The 12,761-nt window shown below is 39.7% G+C and overlaps 1 protein-coding gene across 1 annotated transcript in view; it reads left to right on the top strand.

Moving 5' to 3' along the window:
• Positions 1 to 12,761, top strand: part of LOC137323169 (relaxin receptor 2-like) — a 125,632-nt gene that overhangs the window by 53,712 nt on the left and 59,159 nt on the right. The window contains exons 7-10 of the mRNA XM_067986678.1: positions 2,050 to 2,121; positions 3,445 to 3,516; positions 5,192 to 5,266; positions 5,442 to 5,513. Of these exons, the coding sequence (XP_067842779.1) occupies positions 2,050 to 2,121; positions 3,445 to 3,516; positions 5,192 to 5,266; positions 5,442 to 5,513 (291 nt within the window). The remainder of the gene's footprint in view (positions 1 to 2,049; positions 2,122 to 3,444; positions 3,517 to 5,191; positions 5,267 to 5,441; positions 5,514 to 12,761) is intronic.

The raw sequence follows: 12,761 nt of genomic DNA, 5'->3' as shown, positions 1-12,761 counted from the left end.
GCATGGTCTCGCCAATGTACCATGCTCCGGGGCATCCTTTCCTGCAACGTATGAGGTAGACAACGTTGGCTGAGTCACAGGAGTATGAACCATGTACCTGGTGGGTATAGTAACTGTGTATAATAACTATTCTATGTAAGCATAGTACTTCAGCACATATGCAAAGGATGTCAGCCGTGATATATTGGGCGAGCTCAACCAACTTCAGATCAGCAGATTTAGCAAACAGTATGAATGGTAGCCAGAAAAGGATAATGTCCGCTTGGAAAACGGACAGTTGGCAACTATGGGGGAGCTTTAGGATCTTTCTGGATGGGTGAACTAATATGGACCAAATGATCTTCCCCATCCATAACCATCTTGTGATCTCATGACCTTCAAATCCTACCATGACCTCATCTCACCCTACTTTTGCAACCTCAACCATCCTTATGTCCCATCCTATATTCTTCAATCCTCTGGCTTTCTGTACAGCCCCTTCCTCTCACCCCACTGTTGTTGATCAAGCTTTCAGTCACCTCAGCCCTACTCTCTGGAACTCCCTCCTAAACCCTCTCTTTTAAAACCCACTTTTTTGATCAAGCTTCTCTTTACCTCTCCTAACAATCCCACCATAGCTCAGCATCTGCTTGCTTTAATTTTTGTTTTCTATAAAGCACCTTAGGATGTTTTTCGACTTACAGGTATTATATAAATGCAAGTTGTTGTTGCCAAGCTGGCCCAGCAATGTAAAAGATGATGAACTTGAGTCTCATGGTTGCCTCACACTTGAACTCATTTGTACTTGCTGAATGGACTTTGCTAGCTCTCAGCTGGGACCTTTTACATGGAAAACATCCACTGCTATAGTGGGTGCCATAGTTGGTAGAAGGGAAAACCCAAAACATAATTTGCTCCACTTGAATTATGTATTTTGTTGAAGGATCAGAATAAGGCATTGATTGGTGGCCAAGAATAAATCAGCAATTAAAACTATTCTCTCTCTCTCTCTCTCACTTTATATAGAATTGCCTGCTGGTAAGCCAAAATGATCACTTTTCATTGCTTGATGCATTTGTGCATGTACATTCCACAAGATAAAATAGCAGATACTTTACTGAACAAAGTATGGTTGTAGGCTGGGGGAAGATGGTATATTTGGAGCTTAGAAGGAACAGGAGAAGCAACAATCATCGTAGTTTTGATAAATATAGTGAGGAAAGAAGGGTTGCAACAGAGACAGTGAGGTTGAAATCAGGAGTGAGAAAAGGATCACCTATCAAACTACAAGTGTTTTCTGGTCCAAAAAAATGTTTTGCATCTGAAACCACAGTTACTGCTGATCGTGAAGGTAAGTGGAAACATCAACCCAGAGCAGGGTTTGAGCTGGATTTTTTTCTCTCTCTCTTCCAAATTGCAGGACAAATGAATGGCTGGAGTCCTGCTTCTCCAGCAGGGGACAAGAGTTCAGCCATTTTTGAAGATTTTTGTCCTAAAATGTTCGGAACGGTGGTAATACTTATAATGAGTTGGCTTTAATGACAGTATGAAAGAGCCTAGCTTTGGGGTGGTAGCAGACTTACTATCCCATAAAGGTAAGTGATAGCAGGCCATCGCCCGCACACCAGTTCCTGCTGGACACCCGCAGGGCTCAATGTCATTGCGGGTGTTTAAATTATATATGCTCAGAGCATTTATCCTCATATACAATCACATTGTCATGGTTAGTTATCTTTAAAATAATTTCTAACAGTTTGCAATATTTATATTTATTGAGACACAGAGTGCCTCCATTGCAGTTTCCTTTGCCTCCTTAGTAAACTTAAAGGGAATATATTTCTCTTTAGGATAGTAGTCAATTAATGACATGTCATTCCTCAAATTCCCCAAGTGTTGCATCTTGCAATACAATGCAATTTAACAATGTGTTTAGAATGATTTGCTGTCTTTTTCATGTTGTATTTGCTTAATATTATCTACAAATTTTTAATATTTACAGATCTACTGTGAACTATTACAATGGTCTTGTGCACAAGGGTAGTTAACTGCACATTACCTTTTGTTTTCTAGGTACATCAGTCAGAATCAAATCACAGCTCTGAAGCCAAGAACATTTCAAGATCTACATAAGCTGGAAATTTTGTACGTATTAACAATTTCCATAGTACCTCTCCTGCTGTTGTTATATCGTCAATTTTACATAGTATTTGCTTGATTATTTCCAACCTATTTTAAATAATTGTGTACTTTTGAGGCACTTTATAATTTACAAGATGTTTTTGTATACTAATTAAATGCTTATTAGGATAAACATTTCTTTTTAAATGTAATATTTTGGCCACATTGATATTTTAGTTTTTAAATGTTTATAAGTCAGTCAAGAGAATTGTTTTTGTCTGAGCTGGATTTTCAAGATACATGTGTTCAGGGTAATTAGTTGATAAGTTAAATATAATGCCTGACCTTTAGCACCTAAGTGTTAACACATGATCTTCTGTTTCCACCTCTTGCAAGTTGAAGCATCCAATAAAATGTAAGATTAAATCATCATACAAATTAATCAGTGCAGTTAGCAATGAAACCCGTCATCTTTGTGAACAAGTCGGGCATTCGAGGGGTAATTTTATAAAATCTACACCCAGTGCGGAGCCTCATCACTGGAAATACATATCAGCAATTTCGGTGTGATTTTCTGTCCAAATGGATGGAAAATCGTAGGGTGCAAACATTTTCCCAATAAGTGGGTGACGTTCCCTGCCGGGAGTGCAATTTTATAAAGTTACCCTTGATATCAACCAACTATAAACCATGGGGGACGGAGAGGGGAAGATGGGGTGGTGGTTGGGGAAGCCGTGTAATTTAACAGACAGTACCCTGCTAGTTACTGCCTCAAAAAACCCTAATAGATTTGTAAAACACAATTTGCCTTTCATAAAACCATGTTGTCTCTGCCTAATCCTATTATGATTTTCTAAGTGCCCTGTTACCACTTCCTTAATAATGGATTCCAGCATTTTCCCAATGACTGTTTGTCATAGAGACCTTTTAAAAACATGTACAGAGGCAGGTTCTACTCAGAAGACGTGGGTCCTTTAAGGGAGCTTACAATACAAGGTAGATTTTATGAATGTGCATTCCTGGTGTGAATCTTTATCACTGGGAGCCCACATCAGGAAATTGTAGGTGCATTCCCCATCACTTTAATTGTTTGAAAGAAAACCAGGGAGCTCCCTTATGAGCATACAAACATCACCACCTGATTTTCCTTTATACACTAAACCCAACAATCCAATACGCCCAAGTGCAGGAACAGGAAACTCTGCCACATGTTGCCTATAACCAGCCGCGAAATGCTTTATGCATCCTACAACACTTCTGAATATAGCCACGGTAACATGCAGCTTAATAAAACATAAATCTTGCATATTTTGCTTTACTTGCTTGAAATACTGTGATTTTTTTCAGATTTCTTGATGATAACCTAATATCAAAAATCTCACCACAGTTATTTATTGGACTAAAGTCTTTGTTTATTTTGTAAGTACATTTTTTCCACTCTTCCAACTTAGTAAATATTTTGAGGGTTTTCTTTATAGAGTCATAGAGTCATAGAGTCATAGAGTCATACAGCACGGATAGAGGCCCTTCGGCCCATCGTGTCCGTGCCGGCCATCAGCCCTGTCTACTCTAATCCCATATTCCAGCATTTATAGATTATGGAGAATGTGAATTTATTGCAGTTTGTGTTTTGGAGCTCTTGGCATTTACACTTTCTCAAAGCTTTTCTGCTGGTTGTAACTGATGCCCTAATGCTGTTCTCCTGAATAAGGCTGATGTATTTTAACATTTCTGTGCTGTATATAATGTACATTGCAGATTTCATAAGTATAGATGATGTATAACTCACATAAAAGAAGTGCATTGAGCTCAATGTCGCTGATGAGAAATTTTTCTTATTCTATTGGAATAAATTATCCTGCTGTTATTGTATTTAAATGAACTGCAACTACTGTGCCTTACCAAATAATTATTCAAACATACCGTCCAACCTTTTGAAAAGTGGGCGAGTTATCTCTCTCTCCTCCTTGTTTCTGCAACCTTGGCCAGGGAGGGCAGTAACATCTGATTCAACAATGCTGCTTTCTCCCTCCAGTCAGAAACTGCCTCAGAAATTCACATTGCAGGCCTGTAGCCAGCAATTTGAAGTTTGTTCATATATCCCATTTCTGTTGCAACACCCAATCCTCCTGTACAGGCATATTATGCACCAGAATTAGCCTGCAGGCATAGTTGATGTTTATTCAAACATGCCAAACTACAAAACTAGCAAAAGCTGGCACATCCCCCAAAAGGTGATATCTCAAAGACAGCCCTCATAATAAAACTATGATGGGCAGTGTAAATTAAGCTGAAGATATAACTAACATTCCTTCACTTTATTGCAAGAGAAAAACAACACAACTACCATAGGATTACGCAGAAATTACAACAGGAAAACTGGCCATTTGGCCCAGCCAGTCTATGTTAGTGTTTAACCTCCATGGGGGCAGCAGTCATAGTCCCATATATCTGCCTTGTTCTCATGTCCTTTTACCCTTTTTTCCTTCAACCACCAACTAACCTGTTAAAAGTTGACATGGTCTCTGCTTCAATCGCTAACGCCAGTAGTGCAGTCCCCAGCCTCACAACCCTCTGTGTTAAAACGTTTCTCTTGCTCTCTTTTCTAAATCTTTTACATTTAATCCTGTATCTATGTCCCCTCATTAATCAACCCCTCCACCACTGGAAACAGCCTGGGGCAGAAATTGGACATCATTGCTCCCATTTTACAGGCATAAAATGGGTGCATTGAGGGCCAATTTCAGGGGCCAACGATTCACATCCAAAGGATGCCTGAAAGACGTCCAACCCGATATTGGGTCAGGCCATTTTTCAGGCGTCGCTGGCAGGTACCTAACTGAGGTGCCTAATGCCTGCTTTAGGCCCCCTCTGGGAAACTGAAGATCACAGAACGGACCAGGATCTGCCCTCACAGAATTATTATTAATGATTCTCCATGTACAGCACTCATTTCAGGCCTGTAAATGAGGATGGGCCAAATGGCCTTCCTCATCTGCAATTGTGATCTTCTGCTTCTTCTTTGTTCTGCAAGTGGGAGACCATTTTGTTTCCTAGTTCAGCATGCTATAATAAATCTGATTTTTTTTTCTAGATCCATGGTTAACAATTTACTGGAAAAACTACCAAAGAGAACAATATGTGCTGAAATCCCAAACGTGTATTGGCTGTGAGTGAATACATCTTGTATTTGTTGTTTATAAAGTTAGTGAGTATTTTTCTTTCTGATTCAACTTCATATTATTATTTACTCTTAATTTTGCAAATACTTACTGTGATCCAATTCATCCTATTATATCTGTGCTCAAATTTATTTTGATACTAATTGTTAGGTTCTTTTTTAGGGATTTTGACAATAATCGCATCAAGTCTTTAGATTATTCAACTTTCCTAAGGTGTGATAAACTGATTGTGCTGTAAGTATATTAATGCAACCAAATCTATTTGTAAGATAATGGGAGAAGCCCACAAAATAGTAAAGTCTATTCTTCCATATAGTTATCTGTTGACGCTATCACAGGGATTAGGATATGGACACCGAGATTTTATTAGCACAGTCATTGATTTACGGTGACTAAACTATTCAAATTCATTTTTGTTACATGGGTATTCTGAGATTTTTAACCAGCGTTTTTAATTCTGTCCATTCATAAATAGGCCCACTGGTTTATGCTGACTGAATAAATCAAATTCTATCTTTATTGCACAGAACTGTGGGATTTACTGGAAATTTATCTGGTGTTTTGGGGATCATAGTATGTTACAGTGCAGAAGGAGGCCATTTGGCCTATCGTGCCTGTGCCGGCTCTTTGAAAGAGTTATTCAATTAGTCCCACTTCACCGCTCTTTCCCCATAGACCTGTAATTTTTTTCCCTTCAAGTATTTATCCAATTCCCTTTTGAAAGTTATTATTAATTCTGCCTCCACCACCCTTTCAGGCAGTGCCTTCCAGATCATAAAAACTCTCTGCATAAAAAAATGTTTCCTCATGTCAACTCTGGTTCTTTTGCCAATCACCTCAAAACTGTCCTCTGGTTACCGACCCTTCTGCCACTGGAAACAGTTTCTCCTTATTTACTCTTATCAAAACCGTTCATGATTTTGAACACCTCTATCAAATCTCTCCTTAGAACAGAGAAGGTTAAGGAGAACAACCCCAGCTTCTCCAGTCTCTCCACATAACTGAAGTCCCTCATCCCTGGAACCATTCTAGTAAATCTCTTCTGCACCCTCTCTAAGGCCTTGACATCCTTCCTAAAGTGTGGTGTCCAGAATTGAACACATTACGCCAGCTGAGACCTAACCAGTGTTTTATAAAGGTTTACAACAACAGCTTGCATTTATATAGCGCCTTTAACATAGTAAAATGTCCCAAGGTGCTTCACAGGAGCCATTTTCAACAAAATTTGACACTGAGCCACAGAGAGAGGTGACCAAAACCTTGGTTAAAGAGGTAGATTTTAAGGAGCGTCTTAAAGGAGGAGAGAGAGGTAGAGAGCTGGAAAGGCTTAGGGTGGGAATTCCAGAGCTTAGGATATAGGCAGCTGAAGGCACGTTTGCCAATAGTGGAGTGATTAAAATTGGGGATAACTTCCTTGCTTTGTATTCTATGCCTTTATTAATAAAGCCCAGCATCCCATATGCTTTTTTAATAGCCTTCTCAGCTTGTCCTGCCACCTTCAAAGTTTTGTGTACAACACCCTCTCTCTGTCTCTCTGTTTCTGTATCCCATTTAAAATTGTTCCATTTAGTTTATATGGATTGCCTCACCTCATTCTTCCTACCAAAATGTATCACTTCACACTTCTCTGCATTACATTTCACCTGCCATGTGTCTGTCCATTTCACCATTCGATGTCCTCCTTAAGTCTGTTACTATCCGCCACATTGTTTACTACATTTGCGAGTTTCGTATCATCTGCAAACTTTGAAATTATATCCTGTCGTTAATATATCCAGGTCGTTAATATATATCAAAAAGAGCAAGGGTCCTAATACCGAGCGCTGGGGAACATCACTGTATACTTTCCTCCAGCCTGAGAAACAACCATTTACCATTACTCTCTGCTTTTTGTCCCATAGTCAATTTTGTATCCATGCTACCACTGTCCCTTTAATTCCATGGGCTTTAATTTTGGGCTTCTATTGTGTGGTACTTTATCAATTGCCTTTTGAAAGTCCATATACACATCATACACACTACCCTTATCAAGCCTCTCCATTACTTTCATCATCAAAGAACTCAATCAAGTTAGTCAAACACTATTTTCCTTTAACAAATCCATGATGAATTTCATTTATTAGCCCATGCTTTTCCAAGTTCCAATTAATTTTATCCCAGATTATTGTCTCAAAGTTTCCCCACCACTGAAGTTAGGCTGACTGGCTTATTGCCAGGATCATATTCCATTCATATTTCAGTGAAAACCGCAAATCAGTATTCTTGAACATGATCCATGGTATTTTACAATTATATCTGATGGTGGAGGGTGTGTAATTCTTTGTAAACCTTTTTGTGATTGTACACTCTATTGTTTTAGGAGGGCAGTGACCTTCTCCTTTTTCTACCATTTCAATGTTGCAGTGATCCCACCCATTTTGACATTCCTAAAAGGGGTGGTGGCAGATAAATGCAAATAAGATATAGTGCAGACGTTTGAGGATGCTAGGATATATACATCAACCATAGATTGTAGCATAAAAAATTAAAAATGAACAAAATAAATACAAAATCTTACATAGATATAATACTGTAAAGAAAAGGCATTTTATTCCCTCATGATCCCAGAGGCTCAGCAACTCTCGGGTATCTCAAGAGACTGCCCGATCTTGTGAGGATGCACGTTATGGGATAGATTCTCAAGGCTCTGTTCCTGGCATAGAACTGGTTCTGCAATGTGGCATAAGAATGTTTTCTTAAAAAATGTTTTCTTAAAAAATGTAGCTAATTCTCTCACTTCAATCTATCCTGCCAGGTGAGGGAGCCATGTCATTTAGGAACGCTTGCTCTCAGGCTGAGATGCACCCTTATTCTTCTCAATACCTCCCTTATTACTTTTATTTCTATTGTGTTTCTTACCCACTTTGCAGATCCCACCCGGTTGGGAAGGGAGGTGCTGTCGGAATAGCCTTGGTGAGTTGCTGCAGTGCATCCTACAGATAGTATGTACTGCAGCCACACTACACCAATGATGAAGGGGGTGGATGTTGAGTTCAGTGTCAGGGGCATCAATCAAGTGAACTGTTCCATCCTGGATGGTGTCAAGCTCCTTGAGTGTTGTTGTGGTTGCACCCATCTGAATGAGTAGTGAGTATTCCATCACACTCCTGACTTCAGCTGAGTAGATGGTAGATGCAAGGGTTTGAGGCATCAGGATGCGAGTCACTCATTGCGAAGTACCCAGCCTCTGCCCAGCTCCTGGAGCCACAGTGTTGATATGACTGGTCCGGTAAGCTCTGGTCATTGGTGACCTCCCAAGGAGATAACAGTGAGGGACTCCGCAGTGGCCATGCTGTTGAAGGTCAGAAGGTGGTAGTTGGGCTTTCTTGTTGAAGATGGTCATTGCTTGGTACTTATATGGCATAAATGTTACCTGCCACTTGTCAACTCAAACCTGGATGTCGTCTCAAGTCCTGCTGTAGGCTAGTATGGACTGCTTCATTATTAGAGGAATTGTGAATGGAGCTGAACTCTGAAATTGTCAGCGAACAAGCCCAACTTGTAACCTTATTCCTCTCTGAGGGAAGGTAATTGATGAAGTAGCTGAAGATGGTTGGTCCAAGAACACTACCCTGAGGAACTCCTGTAATAATGTTCTGCAGCTGCGATGATTGACCTCCAACAACCATGACCATCTTCCAGTGTATACAGTATGACTATCTACTGGAGGGTTTTCTTATGATGTCTATTGACTCAGTTTTGCCAGTGCTTCTTGGTGCCATCTTCAGTCAAACATTGCCTGAGGGTAGCTACTCTCACCTCTGGGATACAGCTCTTGTGTCCATGTCTGGATCAAGGGTTAGGAGCTGAGTGGTTCCAAACCCTAACTGAGTATCAGTGAGCAGGTTATTGGGGACTAGGTGTTGCTTGTTGGTATTATTGATGACTCCCTTCATCACTTTTTACTGATGATTAAGAAAAAATAGGGTGGTAATTGTCAGGATAGATGTATCATGTATGTTGTATTTGGGCAATCACCTGCCTTGTGAGGTAGATGCCAGTGTCAAGCTCCGGTTAGCAGATCTTCAACGGTGTAGCCGGGATGTTGTTAGGGTCTTTGATGTGTCTAATGCACTTGGCCATTTTTTAATGTCACATGGAGTGAACCAAATTGGCTGGACACTGGTATCTATGATGGTGAGGACCTCAGGAGGAGGGCAAGTAGGATCATCCAATCAGCATTTTTGGCTGAAGAAATCTGCATACACTTCAGCCTTGTCTCTTGCACTCACATGCTAAGGGCTGCATCATGGTTGAAGATGGGGATGTTCATGGAGACGTCAGCTCCTGTTAATTGCCTGGTAGTCCACCACCATTCTCAATACAGGGCTAGAAAGCTTTAATCTGATTTTTTTTATTATGGGACATTGAGTTATACTGAAACTGCAGCACAGAAACATGCCATTCGGCCCAACAGGCCTATGCGGCTTTTATGCTCCACCCTTCCTACTTCAACAAACCCTATTAAGATACCATTCTCTATTCCTTTCTCCCTCATGTGTTTATCTAGCTTCCCCTTAAATGCATCTAGGTTATTTGCCACAACTACTTGTGGTAGCACATTCCACAGTCTTACCACTCTTTGGGTAAAGAAGTTTCTCCTGAATTTGCTATTGAATTTATTAGTGATTATTTTATATTTATGACCTCTAGATTTGGACTAGCCCACAAGTGGAAACATTTTCTCTACATCTACCCTATCAGATCACCCCGAACCTTCTCTTTTCTAGAAAAAGAAGCCTCTGCCTGTTCAGCCTTTTCTGATAAGGCTATCCTCTCAGTTCTGGTATAATCTTTATGATTTTTTTTTGCACCCTCTCTAATGCCTCTATAATATGGAGACCATAAGAACATAAGAAATCGGAGCCCGAGTGGGCCATATGGCCCCTCGAGCCTGCTCTGCCATTTAATAAGATCATAGCTGATCTTCGACCTCAACTCCACTTTCCTGCCGGATCTCCATATCCCTTGATTCCCTTGGAGTCCAAAAATCTATCGATCTCAGTCTTGAATATACTTAACAACTGAGCATCCATAACCCTCTGGGGTAGAGAATTCCAAATATTCACCACCCTCTGAGTGAAGAAATTCTTCCTCATCTCAGTCCTAAATTGCCCACCCGTTATACTGAGACTATGCCCTCTAGTTCTAGACTCTCCTGCCAGGGGAAACAGCTTCTCTACATCTACCCTCTCAAGCCTTCTAAGAATTTTATACATTTCAATGAGATAATCTCTCATTCTTCTAAACTCCAGAGAGTATAGGACCATTCTAATCAATCTTTCCTCATAGGACAACCTTCATATCCCAGGAATCAACCTAGTGACCCTCTGTTGCACTGCCCCTAAGGCAAATAGACCAAAACTGTATACAGTACTCCAGGCATGGTCTCACCAAAGCCCTGTACAATTGTACCAAGACTTCCTTACTCTAGTACTCCAATCCCCTTGCAATGAAGGCCAACATACCATTTGCCTTCCTAATTGCTTGCTGTATCTGCTTGTCAACTCTCTGTGTTTCGTGTACAAGGACACTTAAATCCCTCTGAACACCAACATTTAATAGTTTCTCACTGTTTAAAAAATATTCTGTTTTTCTATTTTTCCTACCAAAGTGAATAACCCCACATTATAGTCCATCTGCCACCTTCTTGCCCACTCACTGAACCTGCCTATATCCTGTTGAAGACTCTTTGTGTCCTCCTCACAGTTTACTTTCCCACCTAGCTTTGTATTGTCAGCAAACTTGGATACATTACACTCAGTCCCTTCATCTAAGTCATTAATATAGATTGTAAATAGCTGAGGACCAAGTACTGATCCTTGCGCCACCCCACTAGTTACAGCCTGCCAACCTGAAAATGATCTGTTTATTCCTACTCTGTTTTCAGTCTGTTAACCAATCCTCCATCCATGCTAATATATTACCCGCAACCTATGAGCCCTTATCTTGTGTAACAACCTTTTGTGTGGCACCTTATCGAATGCCTTTTGAAAATCCAAATATACTACATCCGCTGGTTCCCCTTTATATACCCTGCTAGTTACATCCTCATAAAACTCTAATAAATTTGTCAAACACGATTTCCCTTTCATAAAAACATGTTGACCAGAACTGTGCACAATGCTCTAAGTATGGTCTAACCAAGGATCTATTCAAGTTTAACATGACTTCTTTGCTTTTCAATTCTATCTCTCTAGAAATGAACCCTAGTGCTTGATTTGCCTTTTTTATGGCCTTATTAACCTGTGTCGCTACTTTTACTGATTTGTGTATCTGTACCCCTAGATCCCTTTTCTCCTCTATCCCATTTAGACTCTTATTATCCAAGGAATATGTGGCCTCCTTATTCTTCCTACCAAAATGCACAACCTCACATTTATCTATTTTGAAATTCATTTGTCAATTACACGCACATTTAATGTCCTCTTGCATTTTGTCACGTTCTTCCTTTTGTATTAACTACACCCCCCAATTTAGTGTCGTCTGCAAATTTTGAAATTGTACTTCTGATTCCCAAATCCAAATTGTTAATATAAATTGTTATCAACAGTGGTCCCAGCACCGATCCCTGTGGAACACCACTTCCTACCTTTTGCCAGCCTAAGTAGCTACCCTTAACCCCTACTCTCTGTTTTCTGATTTGAAACCAACTTGCTATCCATTCTGCTACCTGTTCCCTTATTCCACATGTTCTGACCTTAGCCATGAGTCTACATTGTGGCACCTCATCAAAGGCCTTTTGAAAATCCAACTATATTACATTTACTGCATTACCTTTGTCTACTCTTTGTTACTTCTTCAAAGAATTCAATAAGATTGGTCAAGCATGAACATTCCCTTCTGAAATCCATGCTGACTATTCTTTATTATATTTTCATTCTCTAGATGTCTTTCTATTACATTTTTGAGTAAAGATTCCATTATATTTCCTTCCACCGATGTTAAGCTAACTGGTCTATAGTTCCCTGGACTTGTTCTATCTCCCTTTTTAAATATAGAAATAAAATTAACTGTCTGCCAGTCCTCTGGCACTATTCCTCTTTCTAATGATTTTTTATATATATGTAATAGTGCCTCTGCTATCTCCTACCTAACTTCTTTTAATATTTGCGGATGCAATCCATCTGGACCAAGGATCTTATCCTCCCTAAGTTTTATTAGTTTATCAATTATCTCCCCCCTTTCCATCTTAAATATTTTAATATATTTTTCCATCTCTTCTACTAATGTCCTGCCCACCTTATTAATCTCCCTGGTAAATACAGAGGCAAAGTAACTATTCAATATTTCTTCCAATTTGCTGTCATTACCTATGAGTTTATCTTGTGCATCCCTTAGTGGCCCTATCAGTGTCCTGATTCTTCTTTTGTTATTTATGGGTCTGTGGAATATTTAACTATTTCTTTTTATATTCCTTGATAATCTAATCTCGTAGTTGCT

The sequence above is a fragment of the Heptranchias perlo genome, chromosome 6 (genome assembly GCF_035084215.1).
Source record: "Heptranchias perlo isolate sHepPer1 chromosome 6, sHepPer1.hap1, whole genome shotgun sequence".
NCBI lineage: Eukaryota > Metazoa > Chordata > Chondrichthyes > Hexanchiformes > Hexanchidae > Heptranchias > Heptranchias perlo.
This window is presented reverse-complemented; position numbering and strand designations above follow the sequence as displayed.